Source organism: Tachysurus vachellii, chromosome 18 (genome assembly GCF_030014155.1).
Source record: "Tachysurus vachellii isolate PV-2020 chromosome 18, HZAU_Pvac_v1, whole genome shotgun sequence".
Classification (NCBI taxonomy): domain Eukaryota; kingdom Metazoa; phylum Chordata; class Actinopteri; order Siluriformes; family Bagridae; genus Tachysurus; species Tachysurus vachellii.
In genome coordinates, this window is record NC_083477.1 from 4,176,530 (window position 1) to 4,199,039 (window position 22,510).

Below are 22,510 nucleotides of genomic sequence, written 5' to 3' on the forward strand. Positions count from 1 at the left end.
TAACCCACAGGGGAAAAAAGGGTTAGATAAATCTACTCATTTCTGACACCACGTGACACACAAGAGGGAAAGCGGAAAATAACTGAAAGTTACAGAAGTGGTTGTGTTTAGGTACTGCACAACACACGCTGTCATTACCAAGCTTAATACAAAGCAAAAACCTTACAGAGCAATAATTCCTCTGACCTGTTTGTGTGCATGGTCGTAAGAGTTGATGTGATTGTCAAACTCCTGGTGTTTTTGATACTGCTTATCACATAGCTCACAGTAAAAGTTGGCTCTCAGGTCTTCCAACGCCTTGGCGATGGCTTTCTCTTTCTCTGCATAATCCTGGGGGGGATATACACATTGTATACACATGTACAAGATGACATTTATGAAATTTAGTTTGCGTAAACATGTCTTCTGTGTAGAAGATATGAAAAAGATCATAGTTTGGAAATCGGGTGGGAATAGTTACGTAAAAAAGAGAAATTTGTGAAGCGTTTCTATCCCTAGAGGGTGTAAAATGCTGCAAGCAAACTTGTGTCTCCACAAAAGTGTCACCTTGTATTTTTGCCGCAACTCCTCTGTGTCCTCTTTCTCCACCTCCAATACTCGCCGCTTCTCTGTTGCGTCCTCGGCATAGTCCAGCTGTTGACGAGACACACAGAGGTCATGGAGATACAGAAACATACGACTGTAAGAGGGAAAGTAGTTCACAAAGTCACACCGATGCACAAACGCCCTCACCTCCATTTCCATGCGTCCCATTCCCATGACATCATATTTGACGATGATGGGTACAGGGTCGGTGCGTCCTGCGAGGTGAGGAAGGAGAAATACATAGAGAAAAAGGGAGAAAGAGAGCAGATGTTAGATCCTGAACAGGGCCTTAAAGGAAGCGAGAGTGGAACAGCCTGCTTAGAGCACAGGGTGCTGGGTTAGAAAGACTGCCTTCAAGTGCAAGAGATCAGAAAGCTACAGTGAACCAAATGCTAGCCATTCTCACAGCTTTATGTGTGGCATACGTTAAAAGATGCCGCTATGTGACTGACACTCTGGGCCTTATAATATGGGATTTATTATTATTATTCATAAGTGTAAATAAAAGGTGTTTTAAAGCACATCACTGCAAAAGCTAGGAGAGCGATGCGGGGAGACGAGAGAGGAAGAAGGCTGATATTGACTGGATCGAATCTGTCGCGGTATCCCTACAGTGTCATCGGGTTTGATGGTGATCCATAGAATTGATGATTACTTTCTCTGCAGTCTGCAATAATATAAGATAGGGTCATGTTTTATTAAGGGACCTGGTGTGCAACCCTGCAATGAGATTTACAGGAATAAATGTATAGGCTGGAAAAGGAACAGCATTTAAACATTTCTAGTGTTTGCGTCTTTGCTAAAAGTGACAAGCAACTGGTGGATTTCTCCCAGCCCTTTCCTTAAAGGTAGGGTCTCCTATATTTGAGATATGCTTCTGAAAACTGTGTTGGGCCACCAAACAACAAAAATCAAAACAAACGCGTAGCCAATGAGCAGAAAGGGGCGTGTCTTGTCAATATGGGCGGAGAGTGTCCATTGCGCATATTCACAGATTGGAGTTTCCCGAGTCAATAACTCCTGAGCTAAACGCTGTTACTACACAAAACGCGGTTGTAGCTGCGTCTCTACATTACTACGATAGAAAAGAGGTGTTATTTGTGTAGTAACAGTGTTTAGCTCAGGAGTTATTGACTCGGGAAACTCCAATCTGTGAATATGTGACCAACTTCCTGCTCCTTCAGTTCTCTCCAGCGCTGGAAAGCTGATCCTATATTAACACATCCTACTTCTTACCTTATCGTAAACCTTTCTTCGCTTTCTTTCTTTGTTTTTATCCTCCAGGTCAATGTTAAAACCGCTTTCTGTTAATGTCACGCATGCGCACTGAACACACTCTCCGCCCATTTTGACAAGACACGCCCTTTCTGCTCACTGGCCACACGTTTGTTTAGCTCGTCGTCCCGACTCAGTTTTCTGAAGCATTTCTCAAATATCGGAGACGCCACCTTTAAAGATTGCACAATTCAGTTTGTACAGCGACAAGCTTGACTATATTAAACACGTCTGTGATTAATTTTGCCAAGACAAATATGCACTTACATTATATTTTACTCAACTTAAAATAGTTTTCATTTACCGTGATAGAAAGGGATGGCAGCTTGTTTTAATGATCGAAACAGTAGGGTGCTAACTGAAAGATTACGAAGGTAAGATTTGGGGCAAGGGGCAGTGCTGAGAGTTCAATTATCAATCTTTCCATTTTTAATGGGGGGGGAAGAAGAGTGGTGTATTTTAAGTGATCAGCTCGTAGCAGGTTAAGTCTGAATTTACATCCACTTCGACTCTTAGCTGTGGGCAATTTCAGTTCTGCTTAATAAAAGTATGAGCAAATGACTTAATGAGTATTTTTGCTCTCTTAATGCCAAGTGGTCGTGTGTATTGGAACACAAGCTGTGAAAAGAGCTAGGTAAAATAATAATTTACTTCAGGAAAAAAAGGAACAAAACCAGGATGAATCAAAAGAAAAAACAAAACAAAACAAAAAACAATCAAAACTACTCAGAAACTGACACGTATTTGCTTAATCCACTCATAACCAGCCAAACAAAGCAGAATAGACAGAGTAAGAGAGAATGGGGGAAAGAGAAGGAAAGAAATGATAGAATAATACAAGCACTGAGCTACAGCGGCAGAGTGATGTCACAGGCCAGACGCTGTCGTGGTGACAGTGCAGGTTTTTGGGAGGTGTACTTACCTGAGAGAGTGGGAATGGGTTAAGGGTTGGGGGGGGGGGGGGGGGGACGGACGGACGGACAGGTAGATAGACACAAACAGGGAAAGGGGGGGGGCGATTTCAAATAAGACAGAAAGGCAAAAGAACAAAAGTCATACTAAACTGCTGCTGCAAAGGCTGGCACCACGTCACATTCAATTAGAGACTCAAATCAGTTACGTGGTTTGGTTTCAGTTTTTTTTTGTTCGTTTTTGTTTTAATTCGACTCTTCCTCTTTACTTTAGTCAAGTTAATTGGTTTTAATTTTAGATGCTGGGTCAGTTTACACCCTTGGGCTGAAGCTATCCCATAAAAATAAATAAATAAATAAATAACGCGCACAGCTAAAGTAACTGAAGGGTTTCACAGAACATCTAACAGCTAGAAATTACCCATCATCATATTCTATTATTATTACTAATAGATAATCATGATGTACCGTCAGTAGGAGTAAAGAAAAAAAAAAAAAATCATTATTATAAACAATACAACTTTCTTTACCTAACAGAAAGAGGAAAAAAAAAAAAAAAAAAAAGACATGCGCGTTGTCGACGTGCCGTCTAATCAATTCCCATCTTTTAGTAAAATGAAAACTGTGGATTTCTGAGCCATAAGCCTGCATAGTGCTGGCTGTGTCTGCGCACGAGTCTGCAGCTTCAACCCAGTGGTACAAATCATCTTAAAATAAACAGAGGAGAGAGAGAATAGGGGGCCTATCAGGACTCCAAACCTCTAAACAAATAGGACGTGTTTACTGATGATAGGACGAATTTGGAGCGTTACTTATACATCTTCCAGGCAAAATCCCAATTCGTTTAAGCCTGGATCAGACAATAATCAAGCTGGTTGCTTTGCTATAGAAGGACGACGGAGTCCCAAAATCAGGCCGAAGCTAATTTGGTCTAAACCGTAGAACCGTCTAGAATTACGCATTCGAGTGAAGAATGTAAATTGAAATTAAAAAAAAGGGGGAAGTTTTATCACACAAAAAACTGAAAACAAACAAGATGAGAAATGCATAAGAAGGAAGTGATGTAAATTTCACTGATACACAGGCAGCAGAATGACGACTAATATCAAGAGGTAGAAACAGTTGAAGCTTATTAAATATTTGTGCTCTGATGACGGAAATATAAATGAAAATAAAATATGGGAGGGTTAAAATTAAATTAAGGAAAACAAAATATCAATAGATAATATTGAGGGGAAGAAAGAAAAAAAAAACAACAACAAACAAACAAAACAAAAATACAAAAAAGGAACCAATTTCAATCAGGGGGAAAAAATAACATTTACCACTAAGTTTACCATCAGCACAACATGGCCAGGATCATAATGCTGCAAAAAAGAAACACCAATTGGTTAAGCAGGAAGATTGAGGAACACAGAGAGGGGTCAGGGGTCAAGGGGTGAACTGTTATAGCTCGGGGGTTTTTAGGGGTTCAAGAGCAGAGGCTTTGACGCCACCCTATCGCCATGGAGGCTTTGGGTGATCACAGGGAAAGTCTCTCTCACCATCCCCTGGGTTTCTGGGATGCTTCGCTTTCTTAAATACATCAGCTGGATTGGAGTTAAACAATAGGGATGCATTGATAGCGTTGTTTGTTTTCCCCAAGCAGTGAACCAGACGTGGTTCAGACAAGTGCCAGTACATGTTGCCCCCATTTAAATAATGGCCACGGAAGGGCACGCGCTTAATGAATTAGGCTCATTCTTTCTAAACGTTAGCTAACTGAGGAAAGACGGTTTTGTGTGTCTTTAAAAGAACGCCTGTGTACGTGAAATCTGTATTTGTTTTCGCTTGCAGTGTTCTGCTATATCGTGATAGTCAAACACTTTCCCACTTTCTTCTGTATTTATTAAAAAAAAAAAAACTTTTTCACTGTAACTTTGAACAATGTTTTAAACTCATGGTATCTTAAGTATGTAACCAAGTGAACCAGCATTAATGTATCCAATGTTAGAGATTTAAGCACTTATTTACGTCGCTCTGGATAAGGGCGTCTGCCAAATGCTGTAAATGTAAACACAGTTCATCGTGAGAACAAGGTTGCATTTTAGTTGGGCATTTTAGCTGACTTTGGAGCTGTATTTCTGCTACGGAACTCGTCGTTTCAGTCCGTAAGTCAGACACTTTGATTATTCACTCACTCATTTTCTACCGCTTATCCGAACTACCTCGGGTCACGAGGAGCCTGTGCCTATCTCAGGCGTCATCGGGCATCAAGGCAGGATACACCCTGGACGGAGTGCCAACCCATCGCAGGGCACATACACACTCTCATTCACTCACGCAATCACACACTACAGACAATTTTCCAGAGATGCCAATCAACCTACCATGCATGTCTTTGGACCAGGGGAGGAAACCGGAGTACCCGGAGGAAACCCCCGAGGAACGGGGAGAACATGCAAACTCCACACACACAAGGCGGAGGCGGAAATCGAACCCCCAACCCTGGAGGTGTGAGGCGAAAGTGCCCCCTACACTTTGATTATTCCATCAATAATGAATTTAAGAGAATTGACACATTTTTAAGATGTAAGTCGAAGCAATATTTAAGTGTTGAGTTACTCTGTTTACTGACAAATATCCACTTTTTTTTTTTTTTTAAATAACAAAAAAACACAATACTCTGCTTCATTTAAATTTTGTTAATTTTGTGAATTGAACTAAATCCAATTGTGAACATAGTATTGTGAATCAAACTGAATTGTCATGGAAGTGTAATCCTTCACTGCCAATGACGAACAAAACTCCTGAACAAGAGCCCATATTTTCACTTACCTGCCATTGTGTGTAGGCATCTTTGTTTGGAGGTTTATACGGTTACTTTATATAAAAAAAAATTTGAAAAAAATAAATAAATAAGTGAATAAAATGTTGACATTTTCCTTATTTGAAGCCTGGTTTGCTTTGAATCGATCGTACACTATTGATCGTACATCCAGATGGCTGGCATTTTGTGGATCGTGTTCTTTGGTGCGACATCATATCTCCTCAAAGTACATCATATGGCATCAGACCTACACCTGATACCACTAGAAGTATCAATGCATCCTTATTTATTATTTAAAATGATGACTTATAATTCTCTCCGTTAGTTATTTCTCCCTCCCGTTCTACCGTTAGATCAAATCTCCATCACCCTGCTTTCCCCTTTTCCCCCTGTCCGTCATGCGGGTCATGGTTTATTACTGCACGTGATTGAGAAAGGCGTCGACTCGTATGTGTTTTTCGTTACCATTCAGAAGATAGATGTTTGTTAAATATAGCTTGAGTTTAAAGCAGCACCATGAGTTCTCGTTTTTACACTGCTTAAAACTCGAGATTGGCGATCTGGACAGGGGAGAAGAGTTGGCAGAGTGTTTATTTATTTTTTATATATATATATATATATATATATATATATATATATATATATATATATATATATATATATATATATATGCTTACACACACAGTAGGATGGTGTGAGTTTTTTTTTACCCTGGCAAGCCAATCACTTGAACCCCCACCCCCTCACCAGTGAGACACACACACACACACACACACACGTACGCGCGCACACACCCCCACACACAACGTGGAAATACCACACCCACATTACCACGTGTACGGTCACTTCACAAGAGTGGACACAAGCAAACCAATAGAGTGGCTAAGAGGCGAAGGAAGAGGGAGGGGAAATGGGCAGAGATTCAGGCTCATTCTGCAAGCTATTCAAAAAAAAAAAAAAAACATAAATCATCATCATCATGGGAGAGGTAAAGGCAGAGATGAGTTTAAAGCCAATCAGCGGACCCAAATCTCATGTTCAGAGCCAATCAAGAAACACCCTCGTCACAGCCAGAAACACTGACGGATGACAAAAATGACTATTCTAGTCAAGGGTGAACAAAATCAGCGAGACTGTCATTGGTCCTACGGTGAGCTACACGATTAGAATCTGGTGTGAGTTTGGAATTGTAGCGCTGGCATTCTCGGCAGAGAAAGTTTAGTGATTGTAAGCTTACAGGAGGGAACTAAGAAAGGTCGTTAAGCTACACTGTAAAGGGAATTCACTTTTGGCAAAACATCCACACACACACAAACACACACACACACACACACATATATACACAGACACACAAAAAGGGCAGGGTAGGATCCTACAAACCTTACCTACAAAAACAAAACAAAACAAAAAAAAAAAAACAAAAAAAAAAGAGCAAAAAAGAAAGAAGAGTAAAAAAAAAAGAGTCAATACAATGGAAACTCAAAGCATCGGGAGACAATTCATTACAGTAAAAGGAGAGAAGGAGAGATAGTGTATGGTGAGGTTGTGTTCTCCATATAAAGGTCCAGTTAAAGCCGGCTCCCGTCTCCATGAGTTTCCATGTAACAGTACAATAAATCTCTTTCGCTACCCGTTCAACACACAACATGATGTTCACAGCTGATTTCTCCTTACTGTCAACATCTACATCATCGTACTTTGCGTCCACTTATAGCTACATTTAACGTCGTGAAACACTCGCAAAAGACATGTTAGGTCTTTTTAATCTCTTGTATTATAGAAGCTATAAACTGGTTTTCCCTGCACCGGTCTATTTATTTCTCTCATCTGAAGAAAACAGAAAGTGCAAAAACTTTCCACTGGTGAAAAATGAATATTTACAGACAGACGAATAATTACAGCACGTTGTTAATCTCATCTTCTGACCAAAATGAATGGAGAATTCGATAGGGCCGAGTATTTTGCCGATAAGTCAACAAGACGACGGCATCCTGAGATCGTCAGCTTTCTTTAATTAATGCTTCGCTGCGTTCAAGGCGGTTCATGAACCGGTCGTTCACTGGAACTCTCAGACGAGGACCCTGTGTGTCCTTATCCATAAATGAGCGATAGCATTACTAAGAGACCAAACATGCAAGCTGAGGAGGAATGAAGTAATGTTTCCAGCACTAACATGAACCACACTTTCCACTTCCCATGTTAAGTCGCTTTCTTTCAATAAGGACATAATCAGTTTCTCTTCTTCTCAGAATCCCTCTCCTGTACCTGCACTATGGAACCTCCTAAACCTTTCCGAGCCTTGATATGCGGATAGCCGGCTATAAGCGCAGCTGCGTTCTTCAACAAAAACACAGACAATGCGCCAGTGACACAAACCGAGAGAATTTATGAGCGGCTGGACCGCTCGAACGCTCGAAGCGCGAGCTCGATATGCGTAGTGGACGACAGCTGAGAAATAACAGCTGACAAACAAAGGGTGTTTTTGTGCTCTTGTGTAACACGAGCACCCACACGTTTGTCGTACTAAGCACAAATTAAAACGGTTAATCCGTGCAGTAGCCTCGGAAAAAAGCAGGAGCACCGGAATCAATTCTACAGCAGTGGAATCAAATTCGGATGAATGGTCTTCCGTAAAATCTAGATAAAGTGGCTAAAACATTTGTGCTACTAAATTTTTTTTTTTAAAGGATTAAAGATGTGTGTCGATCGAAGCACGTGCAAATTGCTCAGATCTGATTGCTTTTCCGCAATAATTTAAATTTTCAAAGATTTCTTACAGTCGTTATTTGTTCGAACGAATCTTGTGCCGACTCGTCGGGAACTCAGATGTTTTTAATCAGCAAAAGGAATAACAAACTTGTCCTGCAGAGCCAGCGGGGTTTTGTGCGAGTCCATGGTTGATTAAAGCCCATGAACTCGCTGATCAATTGCTGAATAGACTCTCTGTCTGCCAGCTATGACGTCGTTATCCAGGCAAGAGAGGACACGAAAGTGAGAAAGGCGTTTTAAGCTCTGGGCTTTCACTTTGGGGGGAGAAAAAAAAAAAAAAAAAAAAAAAAAGAAAAAAAAAAGTTAGCTAAATCTGAACTAAGACATAAATATATATGCAGATTAGAAATTTAAAACATTACTTTATGTTTACGAAGATATATTGTGGGGTTTAGTGAGGATAAGGAGTAAAGGACATGAATGCGTGTACAGGCAAATGAATGAAATCTAAAGTTCAGCGAAATTGCTTGCTTTGAAAAATAAACTCGATCTTGCTCGATCTGAAACAGGTGCTGACTGCAGCGCGGCGGAACGCGAAACCTCGGCTATATAAAGTCATGTTCGCTGTTGTCGGGGCTTCCTGTTATGTAACTTGAGGTCTTGTATCTCTATATCACAGGGTCCTCCAAGTATGGTGTGGAGGACAGTGCACGAGTAATGCAGAGTCTATTGAGAGACATCTGGCAGAAGAATTCCCAAATTCAGGTCAAAGGACATGGTCTTGCTCTTTCCAAACTACAACATTCAGTCGCAGCTATTAGAACTACTGCGCACTTTAAATGTGTTTTTAAAAAATGGTGACGACTTTTTGCCTAACAATGAAATCTGTGAAGTGTTATCTTGATTTAAGTCTGAGGCGTATGGCTTCATTGTGGAAGCGAGCAGACAGTGCTGTCGCGCCCTCGCATCTCACAGAAGCTGTTTGTTCTTAGAGACAAAGATGGGTTGTGTGTGTGTGTGTGTGTGTGTGTGTGTGTGTACACAAAACATGTTCTCATGTCCCTCCCATTACACAGAACACACAAATGAGCCATGCATCCAGTAAACAGCTACGTGCTCTGCGATTTGCTGATTTTTCGAGAGACAGAACGCCAGAGAAGGACAAAAGTCATGAAAGAAAAATAAAAAAAAAAATACAGATAAACGAAACTATTTCAGACCAGTACACAGGGTGGACCTGAAATTCCTGAGTGCCATTTACGTATGATAAGATCTCTCTTATCTAACTACAAAGCAGAGATGTTTCTTGCACGGTTGTGTCCTTTTGTACGTCGCAAGCCTGAATAAACCACCGTAATTTTCTGCTTCGGTTTGATCGGTACTGTAGGTCAAAAAAGCCACGAGAAGCTTTTTTTTTTCCCCTTTCGTATTCAACCCACTGCGATGCTTCTGCTGCCTTTCTCCTTCTTGCCAACTTCCCCGTCCCTTTATCCAGCAATCGGTCTCTTTCTGCACTCTGTAACGACAAGTTGTTCGCGCAAAACTTTCCGCTCGAGCAAAGACCTGACAAATCCTAGTCCTGCAGCATCTAGCGAGCGTTTATATCCAATAAATAAATAACCGACTATACGCCGCGTCTCTACTCCGCATGAATGTTGAATGAGATCGGAAAAGGTATGTGAAGGTAATGGAAATAAAATAGATACATTCAATTCTAAAATCACTTCTAAAAGGGAAGCGTGTTTAAAGTGTGTGTGGTTCCTTACCCTGCATTGTTTTGCCAAGGCCTTGTCCCAGCTTCCAGCCATGTTTCTGAAGTAGTCGATGGCCAATGTTATCCTAGTGGGAGGAAAAAAGGGAAGAAAAACCAAAAATATTCCAATAATAAGAAGCGCTTTTCACACCCTCACATCCTCTCACACACACACACACACACACACACAATTGACACAAGCATACATGGCAGCGAGACTACTTAACGGAAAAAAATCTTTACTCTCCTCTTCGTCGTCATGATCTACTGTATATCGTAAGCTTCTAAACTCTTTCAAAATCAGAACTCCTTGTCAGAGGAAAAGAAAGTGAAGGAAAGGGAGACAGGAAAAGTGGAACAAGGAATGAGAGAAGGAGGAAAGGAGTAGTCACAGGGTTCTCTGCTGTTAAAGTACCCTAAACGAAGGGGTTTAGGATTACTATTAAAAGAAAGCTCTCTGTAAAACTAAGCAGGGTTGAGAATCTTTCGGGTGCTCGCGCTAAAGCCTTAAACCTGATCTATACAGTAACTGATGCATTCTTCATTCACCAAACATTGGACTTAAAACAGCCAGCACACAAACTGCAGGAAAAAAAACTCTGAGTCTACTGATTCACCTTCAGTTTCAGAGTAAGGGAAAAAAAAAAAAAAAAAAAAAAAGAACGCACGGTTATATATGTGCAGTTACATCATGGCACGTACATACATATATAAGCCACGTCGGAGAGAGAGAGAGAGAGAGAGAGAGAGAGATTGAGAGATTAATATGCAAACAAACGAAAGAAAAAGAAATACAGAAGCAATACAACACCTTGCATCAACATAAAAACGTCCACAAGCTTTCCGTGAGTTCACCATGACAACAGAACCACCACGAAACATACAGTATGCAGCCAACAAGAGAGTGAGACAGAGAGAGAGAGAGAGAGAGAAAGAAAAGGGGGAAAAAATGGAAAGATAGACAGAGAGAAAGAGACAGAGGCCTCGGGTTACCATTAGGAGGCCCAATGTATGTGCACGTGTGTGTGCGTGGGAGAGGGGACAAAAAACAGACAACAAAAAATAAAAAAATAAAATAAAAAGAGAGAGAGAGAGTGAGTGTCGGGATAAGATACTGTTCTAACACTTGATATTGGGAAAAAAATTAAAATGCAACACTATTCCATTACTTCAAACTACAACAAGCCAAAATAATTGATGCTAATCATTCCAAGCACACAGAATGGAGAAAGGAAAAAACAACTGCGTGTAACAATCTAGAAACAAAAAGTAAATCATGAGAAATGTGGAGAAGAAAAAAAAAAAAAAAAAAAAAATCAATAAAAAAGGTGATCACCAAAACCATAAAACCAGCATGCAGCTTTTTGTTAAATCCACTTTAACAAAAAGGAGGCGGCGGTGTTAGTACGGAGCGTATACTGAAGTGTATACAGGGAGGAAAAAGGAACCGTGGATGGTAGTTAGAGATGAGAGCAGGCACAGGAACGCACAAGCTTCTCTAGACTGAGGACACAGGCGAGGGAGAACAGGGGGCGAGGTTAGACCGAAGCAGGCCGAGCCATGAGGACGTGGGTCGTAGAGTCAAAGGCGTGAGCAGTGAACGATAGTTAGTGCATGACGGTTGGGTGGATGTGGTCACCGGCACAAAACACGCCTCTGCATCAGCACCTCTACACATGAGGAGTATTCTGATTATTATTTAAGTGTAGCTGAAATCAACTCTGCTCAAACTTCAAAATGTAACTTGTACTTTTTCGGAAATAGGGAGTTGTGGGGTTATAATCCTGTCCGACGTGCCCAGTGTGGCTCGGGATACCCAGGCACTTCTTCCAAATAAGTCTATGTATCTCCTGCTGATCCGATTACAAGCTGAAGAAAAGGAAGGCGAGAGAGGAGCCTGGGAGATTTCCTATTATAGATTCACGCCTGCAGCCTTTCAAGAAGGGGGGGGGGGGGGTGTTGGGGGGGGGGGGGGGGGGGGACGTGGAGACTGAGTTAATGTCGGCATCGAGACCGAATCTTGAAGGGAAAGACGAGCGGTGTGGTGCCTTTTTTCCCCTCCATTCATCAGCTGTGCACATGCTTGCAGTAAGCATTGCACCAAAGGGCCTGCAATGCAGTGGTTCTGCAGAATGCAGGGGGTGGGGGGGAGGGGGAGAGAGAGAGAGAGAGAAGAGAGAGAGAGAGAGAGAGAGAGAGAGAGAAGAGAGAGAGAGAGAGAGAGAGAGAGAGAGAACAGAGAGAGAGAGATATACAGAGAGAGATACAGAGAGAGAGAGATGCAGGATGCAGAGAGAGAGAAAGAAGGGGGGAGAGGGCGGGAGAGGGGGAGGTAGAGAGAAAGAAGGGGGGAGAGGGCGGGAGAGGGGGAGGTAGAGAGAGAGTACAGAGAGAGATGCAGAGAGAGAGATGCAGAGAGAGAGAGAGGGAGAGAGAGAGAGTACAGAGAGAGAGAGATGCAGAGAGAGAGATGCAGAGAGAGAGAGAGAGAGCCAGGGAGAGAGAGTAAGAAGGGGGGAGAGAGAGAGAGACAGAGAGAGAGAGAGAGAGAGAGAGAGAGCGAGGGGGGGGGTTTATAGGACAGGAACTGCATTTGAATGGGGAGAGGGCAGAGATGACCTCATATTCCCTAGAAATCCACCCTACATTCAAGCCAATCAGAGAAGAAAAGACTGATATAATTTTTCACGTAGCCAATCAGAGTTCGCTATACCAGGCTCTGCGAGGGAGCCGGAGGCACTGACAAGCAGATGTTTTGCGGTGTGACCAGGACAAGAGAGGCGGGTTTTGGGCGGATGAACAGATGAATGCGCTAAAATAAAAACAGACAGATGAGAGGCAACAACGCCAAAGAGTCCAACAGCAGTGCAAGTGGAGTGAAAACATGTCCATACGAACCTGGCTTTTAAAACCCTGGCCTGTCAAAAGAACAGTCAAACGTCACACAAAACGGAAGAAAACGGCCAGACTCTACATCTCTCTACTAGTGCAAATGCCCCCCACCCCCACACTACATTACGACAGTGACGGTGTCAGACATACACAATCCCACTGTCAGCCTGTAGTTGTTAAAATAAAAGAAAAAAAATTATTATATTGTCCAAACAGGTACACTCAATCCCACAAGGATAGTGTTTGATGGATGGATGGGGAGAGAGAGAGAGAGAGACAGAGAGAGAGAGGGAGGGAGGTGTGCAATGTGCTGCTAATAACCCAATGAGAGGGGACTGTGAGAAGAAGTAGGGAGAATGGAGGGGGGTTAGGAGACTAAAACAAAGAGGAGGGGTCTAAAAGGAGAGAGAGAGAGAGAGAGAGAGAGAGAGAGAGAGAGAGAGATGTACAGGTCAGTATGTGTGTAGCTGAAGCTATTTCAATTTTATCTCACCTTGTTGAAACATTTCGAGAACTCTCGATGATAAAAACCAAATCGCACAAAGTTTCACTTTATGCTTGAAGCAGCAACTGAAGTGAAACTTAGCACTTGTGTTAAAACTAAATTAACTTCTTAACGCTTGTAAAACAGCTGAACACGTTTTGTAAGTGCAGTTTTTAATTTCTGAATTCGATTGGTCAGAATGAGCGCATCGTTTTTGTACAACAGATACACGGCTCAGAAAGAACTCCAGGTTAATAGCGATACGCTTGTTCTAATACGTTGCGTTTTCTGTAGTTACGGATCGATCGTACGCGGAGCGCAAACTTAAAAATAAACGATAAATAAAAAAAGTGCTGCTACTTAAAGTATTTATTTAAAATTTATAGATTTTAGTCTATAGTCTTAGTCTATAAAGCCACGTTCACACTGCAAGTCTTAATGCTCAATTCGGATATTTTGCTCAGATCTGATTTTTTTGTTTGGCTGTTCACATTACCTTTTAAAATGTGGCCTATATCAGATACCAGTGTGAACTGTTTGCTGTTTCGAACTGACCCGCATGCGCAAACGAACAATAACAATGACGTCACACGTAGCACGCCGTTGCGCTAAAGTTGGCGAGGTTATGGAGGAAGTAAGCATTTTCGCTTTTCTTTCTAAATGTTTGTGCGGCACAGAGTTTTGAAAATTTTCGGATGTTGAGGGCAACTTTTGATTATTTGATCCATTTTGTAGGCGTAGTCACGTTTGTGTGCGTACTCGCCGGCGCATAATTGTGACGAATGTCGATGTAGATTGACGTAAAAGTCGCATCAAATCCGCCTTGGTTGTTCACACTGCGGCCACATTGGAAAAAATCGGATTTGGGTCTGATTCAGGACCACATATGGAAGTGGTCTGAATCTGATTTGAAAAAAATCAGATCTGGGCTAGATTTGAGTGTTCACACTACACCTGAAGAAGTCTTGACCCCAAAAAAAATCAGAATTGGGCCACTTTTACCTGCAGTGTGAACGTGGCCTAAGTGTCAGTGAGTCCTAAAAAATTCCAGACAGGCTTTTCAGAGACAGATAGAATGAGAAAAAGATAGGGGGGGAGGGGGGCTGGTGAGGGAATGACCATCACAGCTGTAATGAAAGCTACGTGACGTCAAAATATATTGTGTTAATGATAAAACGTGTGAGGTGTTGCATACTGGAGTAACACACTGCAGACTGATGTACAAAAATTATGTGCATCGTCATTTAAGGATAAGGAAAATCCCACCATGTATCTTTGTGGTACTGTTTGGAGTTCCCCTGCACTCTATTTACTGAAGAGTAACATCCCAAAATGGTTCGGCCTGATGGAGAGAGCGGTTCCGGCTCCAGAGTGGAGTTTCCACGGCAGATGGAAAATGACTTCCGACCTTTCCTCTACAGAACATTCTTGGATTCAGCTTTCAAATGATGTGTGTGTGTGTGTGTTTAATTTTACCTGGACTCCAAGAGTCAAATCGGCTTTCCAACCTAACACGAGCCTAGTGGCCAAAACTTACTTTTTTAAGAATGCCTCATCTTTAAACTCCCTTAATTTATTAAATTCAACTAAATGTCCATAGCTGCCCATTAGGTACATGTGTGCTGCCCTTAATGTGCTTCAGATTCCCAAAACCAATCAAGACAAACAGTGAAGCTTTGTTTGTGTGTGTGTGTGTTTTGTTGGGGACAAAGAAAGATGTACAGAAGTGCAGATACCTGAAATTAGACGTATGTGTGTGTGTTTTGTTGGGGACAAAGAAAGATGTACAGAAGTGCAGATACCTGAAATTAGACGTGTGTGTGTGTGTGTGTGTGTGTGTGTTAGAGATCTAACATTACAGCTGCCCAGTGCACATCTCCCATGTCTCTGAGGTTGTTTGTGACAAACATAAAAGAGAGATTACATAATTGGAGATGAGATACAAGTATGACTGCTACCGAGATAGCACATGCAAAAGAAACAAAAAAATGTTGAAAGAATGTAGATAAAAGCATCAAAGAGAGAAGAAAAGAGGAAGAAATGTGGAAGAGTTGGATAAAAGTATTCCGGTTTAAAAGAACCACAGACCTCTAACTGCCTATAGATCACACACAATGTGCGGCATAAAAGGGGCGCAGAGAAGTAAGAGTTGGACACACACACGCTCTTGACGCGTTCGTCGCAGCGGTGGATGGGGGGTGTGGGGGGCTTGGGAATAATAGCGCTGGCTTTTCCTGCTGTGGGTCCAGGTTCCAGAGCAGGACACTGAAGGACAAATCCATGTTCGGAATGTAAATCTGCAGATTAACTGATATGGCCAAACTCAAATCGAGTCCTTATTAGGTATGGTTTTATAACAGTGACTGTCATCACAACAGGCACTGCAGAGTCTCTGCATTGGTCTGTGTGTGTGTGTGTGTGTGTGTGTGTGTGTGTGTGTGTGTGTGTGTGTGTGTGATGACTCTGCTCTCTGCGTCCCTCCATAGACAATAGCGCAGGAGCACAAATCTCTTCAGTCAGCCAGCTGCCAGGCCACGTCTCCGTTCTCCTGCTCTCTCTCTCTCTCTCTGCCATCCACTCCAAACTAAAAATAATACTATAAACTAACCTTTTCTCTTTCACAGATACGAGCTGCCAGAAATTTATTTTAAAATCAGCGACCCGACCCCAACACGCTGGCTGATTTCTTCTTTTCTACTAGAACCACAACATGAATGCAAATATAAGCTTTTAGTCAATAAATTATTTAATTCAGTAAATGGTGTAAACGCCAAACTGGACAATGAGACAAAAATGTAAAAATCACAAATCTCTGGAAAGAATGGTAGTAGAAAAATACACTATAAATAGCCAAATTAAAAAAAAAAAATGTTAAAAAAGAATTACGAACGTTATTTAAAAAAATAAATAAATAAAAAAATATTAAAAAAAAGTGCATTTTTTTCTTTAGGAAAATTTTTGTTACCATATGTTTTACTTTTCTTAAAAAGTACTTTTACTTTACTTTTAAGAAGAATTTGTTTTAATTTATTTAATTTATTTATTTTAGATTTATTTAACATTTTTTAAACCATATTTTTAATACAAATTTTAGAAAGAAAAAAATGCGTTGTCTCGCACTTTTTTTTTTTTTAAGTAAAATTCTTAATTTTTGTTACCATATGTTTTATTTAAGAATTTTACTTTTTTTTTTTAAAAAAAAGAGCGGGAAAACGCATTTTTTTTTGTATTAAATTTGTATTAAAAATATGGTTTGAAAAAATTATAAATAAATATAAAATAAATAAATAAATAAATCCCCACATTGTCCAGCCCTAAATAGAGCTACTACTTAACAAATGTATTCGTTTAATATCAGAACCGCTAGCTATAACCGGTTTTATAATTCGCATTTTTAATGGTTTTTAAGGTTTTTAATTCGCATGTACGCTGTTTTATGCTAAAGCATAAATCAATGATATAATAATGTACTGTTTCATTTCATGACAAATGTTTTTGAAGGTTTTACATCACATACTGGAGCAGAGAGAGCTATATAGAGATGAGGAGGGCAGTCAGGCAAACTTGACTCTAGATGAAGAACAAAAAAAATCTCAAAGAAACAAAGAAATAAAAAGAAATTAATAAGGAAAAAAACGGCTGCCTGCGGTATTATCTACATGCCTAATCAGCGAATAATGCAGTCCCAGTTGCACAAGCACCATGCCAGCACATAATGACAGAGGGTACTGTACACCGAATCACTGTGTTGGAGAGAGAGAGAGAGAGAGAGAGAGAGAGAGAGAGAGAGAGAGAAAGAGGCAGAACATGTGTGAGAGAGACACAGAAAAGGTGTGTGCAAGGGACAGAGACAGAGATATAGAAAGACAGAGTGAGATAAGCGTTACAAGGAGCCCCTAAAGAGACAGGAGTAGGAGAGCAGAGCGTGCAGATACAAACCGGGTCAGAGCTGCTTAGCTAATTGGGGCCAATTCGCTGCGGGAGAGAAATGTCGAACACCCCAAGTTGTGTACAATACTGTAAATATCTGAAATTACTGTCCTACACAGACACTAACACAAAAACAAAACATATACACAGATCACTGGAGTGCAATCACGCACACACTTGCGCACACACAAGTAGCCATTATACATACCACACACACACACACGATCACTTTGTGGAGTGGAGAACACACTTAACATACAACGCAACCGACAAAGGGATTCTGACGGATCGTCTGTTCGTCTGTTTTCGTCGCATCGTTACAAAACGATGTCTGAGGTTTCTGAGACATGAAAGAACAAATATTGACGATGGAGTACTGGAGACGTTTTTGGGCACTGTAAGCAACACTAAAGCTGTGAAGTAGGTTCAGTGGAAGGCTTTAGCTGAAAGGGTCAGTCAGCAGCCTGCACGGGAGCTACTACAGTGGTAAAGATGGTACAGCACACTTCCGCGAGCGAGCGTGAATGCTATTGTCCAATATGACGAGTTACTCGAGCGATGAAATTAAACGAATTCATGAATACAGTGGATACAAAACCGGAGGTCGTTTCCAACATAAGAAATAATAACGTTTGCCTACATCGCCCTGAACCGCGTGGACCTTCAAGATCTTTACTAATGTTGAAGCACGGTGGTGACAGCATCGTGCTATGGAGACTGGAGCTCTAGGCAAGATAGATGGAAAGCTCCAAAAAAAAAAAAAAGAAGTATCTAAATCATATCAAACCCTTAGAGAATGACTTCCAAGACAAACAAAGTTTGAGTGAAATAAAATAAACAATCAAGATGTTTCGTCAATATACTTTTATCCAAAACAGTGCCGTATTCCGTGAAAGTTGCATTAAATATTAGTTATGGCGGTGTGTACTTATTCTCCCTTAGAACTTTAATATTTGTTTTTCATTTAAATACTTAAAATGAAAAGAAAAAAAAAAACTCGAATTTTATTTGTTTTTACAAGGGGGTGTATAGACATTTTTATATCCACTGTAAACAATTAAATAAATACATCTTCATTATAAAAGCAATTCTCCGAACGAGGTACGGTTTTGTAACGGTGGCATAGATGTGTGTTTGCAGTGCGCTAGCAAACGAGGTCCTTCGGTGACTTCTCAAAGGCTCTTAGTAAGAGCAAATACACATGGGGTGTGGAAATTCCTGTGAATACAGCTCCTTAAAAAGAGCTAGCTTTGTGTTGATAAAAGATGCGGATGTTATACCGTTTCCAAACAGCTGTGTTTTCGTCGACCAAACATATTATATAAAACAAATAAATACAAAAAAAACGGGGACAGTGTGCCATCCACTCCACGCTTTTTTTTTTAAAAATCGATAAACATGTCAAAATGACAGAGACGGGTCACGGGCATGACCGCGTACGCTTACAGATAACATCATCTGTCACACACACTTCCACATACACACAGCACTCATATCTGTGATCAAAGTGAAACTGTGTGCGGTTGATCACAGTGATTGGTACAATCCGTCAGCTCTCCTCTCCTCCATCGTGTTGTGACTATGCTAACGACAATGAGAGAGGGGAGAGAGAGAGAGCTGGGAAGGATTTTAGGGACATAAATCACAAGTAAAAGGGGAGCGGAGATTTTTTTTTTTACTGTCGTTAAAATTGGGGCAACGTGACAATGACAAGAGGCGGGGCTGACAGCAGAGGAGGTGTGGCTATAAATTCTTGACTGCACCAATCATCCACTCGTACACACACACAATCAGCCGTGGATCTAATGCAAATGGTATGAGGTGAGGGATGCGATCTTACCGGTTCTATGGGCTTGTCCAGGGAGGCCTGTTCCAACTCCAACTGGCCCTCGTCATACTGGTCAAAGTGATTCCCGCCCTGCAGGCACAAAGAGTAGAGATGCGTTTAACCAAAACAAAAAAAAAAAATAAATAAAAAACACAGCTGAAAATAAAGTATCGACCTGATACCAGAACAAAGTTGTGGATTTGAGGGGGGGAAATAAAAAGGAGCAGGAATAAAGATTTTTTTTTATACTGGAAATGATTTTAGTTAGGATTCCTTTTATTACGTAGTTATACTTAATTACATTTGCGTGAGTGTAAAGCAGAGATGAGGGACTCGAGTCATATGACTTGACTCGAGTCGGACTTAAGTCGCACAGTTGAGACTTACTAGACAAATATTAAAAAAAAAAGACTCGACTTGACGTTGACTTGACATTCATGACTTGAGACTTGACTCGGACTTGAGTTAAATGACTCGAAATAATTATTTTTTTTTAAATCTGTTTTTAAACGCACACAAGAGCGTAATCTAACCATGTGACGCAGCAGGCAAGCAGAGGGAGCGCGCACTAACTAATAAACCTTAACAGTCGTGCCGAAACATGGAAGGCGCCACACCAAAAATAATTAAGTTCGGGTACCGGGATTTTGTGCAAGATGAGAAGAGAAGAACATCAGAATGCGACCACATCGCTCACAATTGAATGACAAAGTTCTATCAAATTAAATTTTTAGTAAGCGCAATGTAGTGTAAATGGTTGGTCACTGTTTATGTGGAAATGTCAGATTTTTTGCAATAGGTCTTATAATTGGTCTTCAGTGTTAGGCTTTGAGTGAAAAGCGTATGGATCGTTTATGGGGATGCACATATATATAAAAAACATAAATATAAAAATAAAAAACTTCAGAGTTGCAAGCACAGCCATATTCTTGTCTCGCATGCACACACATTCAATTTAAAGGGATAGTTCACCCAAAAATAAAAAAATTCTTTTATAATTTTCTTACCCTCATGATGTTACAAACCTTATAATGATGCTATAAATTTCTTTGTTCTGATGAACACGGAGGAAGATATTTTAAGGAATGTTTGTAACCAAACCATTCATGAGCCATACATGCGTGTTCATCAAAACAAAGAAATTTATACAGGTTTGTAACATCACGAGGGTGAGAAAAAGATAACAGAATTTTAATTTTTAGGTGAACTATCCCTTTAATTAATAAATTACACTCACTCCAATCATCTCCCCCCCCCCCCCCACCCAATAGTTAATTCACTTCAAGGTTTGTGTGATTCAATAATTAACATTTTTTGGTTGACGTGATTGATTGTTGTTATTCTGTTGTTAAAAAGGAAGGATCTAATTTAAGGATGTGTTCATGTCCCATTAAAAGGGAATGCCTGTTCAAAAAATGCCATTTGGTTGCAAAGAAACCATTGTACTTTTTTATATATACACTTTTCCATGGTCTTCTGCCATGTTTGTGGCATATTGAAACTTTTCATGCTTTTATGTTGGCCTTATTTCAGTTACTTTTACATCTTAGGCTTTGTAGTTTTTCATTTTTAGATTTTTATTGTATTTACAACTCACCTGTATGTCGACACCTTTTAAAAATAAATGCATATAATCATTTTTTGGTACAAATAAAACTCTCATAGTCCATACATACTGTAGATTTAACTTTGTTTAATATATACATTTAGTTAAATCAAACATCTGTATGACTTGCCAGTGACTTGCTTGACTCAAGCTACGACTTGACTTGAATTGCTTGACATAAAGCAGTGACTTGACTTGACTCTCACAAAAAAATGACTCGGACTTGCATGACTGACATGAGACTTGCACGTGTGTGACTTACTCCCACCTCTGGTGTAAAGTGCGAGTTATTAAATTCTGCAAATTGTTTTCAGCCACGTATTTTCATTCTTTTCTTTTTTTTTGATTGATTGACCGATATCCGAGGATAATCAAGGTTTCGTTGTCTGCGAGTGAAAAAAAATGGCATCTTATTTATCATTACTTACTATCAATGACTTGGTGTTATTCAGAAAACAGAGAGAACTCCAAAAAGCCTGAGCTCACAGAATAACCGTGTTTTTCCTACCAAGCGTGGTCGTATTAGCGTAGACTCGCTCGATCAGTCCGTCACGACTGGGTCGCGTTTTCTAAAGTGGACTAGTTTCTAATAAATTTCCATGTCTTCATTTGATTAAAGCCTAATTCACACAGGATTAATATTTATTTTTACTTTACAGATGCAACTGTATTGTGTCCCTGTCTAAGGTGTTACCATGAAAACAATGAACTTTTTGTAAGCGCGTTAACGTAAACCTATGACTTCCTGACTTCATACCGTTATATTGAAGTGTTAAAAGTGCAAACAAAACATTTCTATTAAGAAAAAGCTGGTGAACCAATTCATCTTAGCTATAGTACAATTTCGCAAGACGTTCTGCAACCAGGTCGATCACGTGACGCAGGCGCTGAACCTCAATGACGTTCCAATGACAAGTCGGTCATTCAAATCACTGCCCTCATCTCATCTACATTTAAACCGCTCTAACCAGCTCGCACTCCCATGCCACACACAAGAGCCAAAACCCTGGAAGCGTTTACTTAAATGACTCCAAACTGTTACCATTTTTAATCTGAATTGCGGTGCCGAAAGCCACAAATTAACGTGATTCATCACACTGATAAGGACACTCCCTGCGGTGACACACGAGCACAGTTTAGGCTCGGCGTGGCCGTATGCTCCATGGTGACCCTCGGAAAGGTTTTGAGTTCGATTCCCTGGTCCACCAGGCTGCCACTGCTGGGCCCCTGAGCAAGGCCCTTAACCATCAATTATTATATAAAATGAGATTTAAAAAAATGTAAGTCGCTCTGGATAAGAAGGGCGTCTGTAAATGTGACATAGGGGAGACCAGGGACAGTTGTAACACTTTTTGCAATTTTTATATTATAAACTTCAATCTGTCAACTGCTGAAACAATGTATTTAAGTGGTTTTATGAAATATGTACAGGTTGCAAAATTAATTTTAATACAGTCCCTCCACTGTTACAACCGTCCCAGTGTACAGGGACGGTTGTAGCATGTCTAAAATATACATAATGAATCAATCATATACTCAAAATAGAAAATATTATTGATCAGCCGTGTTATTGTGACTATTCGTTTTATGTTTTTAAGTAATGATTACCTTTTTTTTCACACAAATGACAAAAAAAGAAGAGGATGAAGCTGTCAAATTAGAATGCAAGGAAATTATTTATTGGGTAGAACACCTCAAAAAAGGTTAAACATGAACTCAAACATTCTC

The 22,510-nt window shown here is 40.4% G+C and overlaps 1 protein-coding gene across 5 annotated transcripts in view; it reads right to left on the minus strand.

Annotated features, from left to right (window-relative positions):
* The window catches only part of gpatch8 (G patch domain containing 8), a 35,636-nt gene that overhangs the window by 5,319 nt on the left and 7,807 nt on the right, over window positions 1–22,510 (minus strand). The window contains exons 2-9 of one of the 5 annotated variants that reach the window (XM_060893323.1): window positions 19,189–19,266; window positions 17,358–17,393; window positions 12,941–12,960; window positions 10,056–10,128; window positions 4,097–4,138; window positions 733–800; window positions 547–633; window positions 187–330 (exon numbers count right to left, since the gene is read on the minus strand). In XM_060893323.1, coding sequence (XP_060749306.1) covers window positions 187–330; window positions 547–633; window positions 733–759 — 258 coding nt within the window. In that variant the 5' untranslated portion in view covers window positions 760–800; window positions 4,097–4,138; window positions 10,056–10,128; ... (1 more) ...; window positions 17,358–17,393; window positions 19,189–19,266. Of the gene's footprint in view, window positions 1–186; window positions 331–546; window positions 634–732; window positions 801–4,096; window positions 4,671–10,055; window positions 10,129–12,940; window positions 12,961–17,357; window positions 17,394–19,188; window positions 19,267–22,510 lie in introns of those variants that run through there. The other 4 variants (XM_060893322.1, XM_060893324.1, XM_060893321.1 and 1 more) reach the window with 4 other exon arrangements.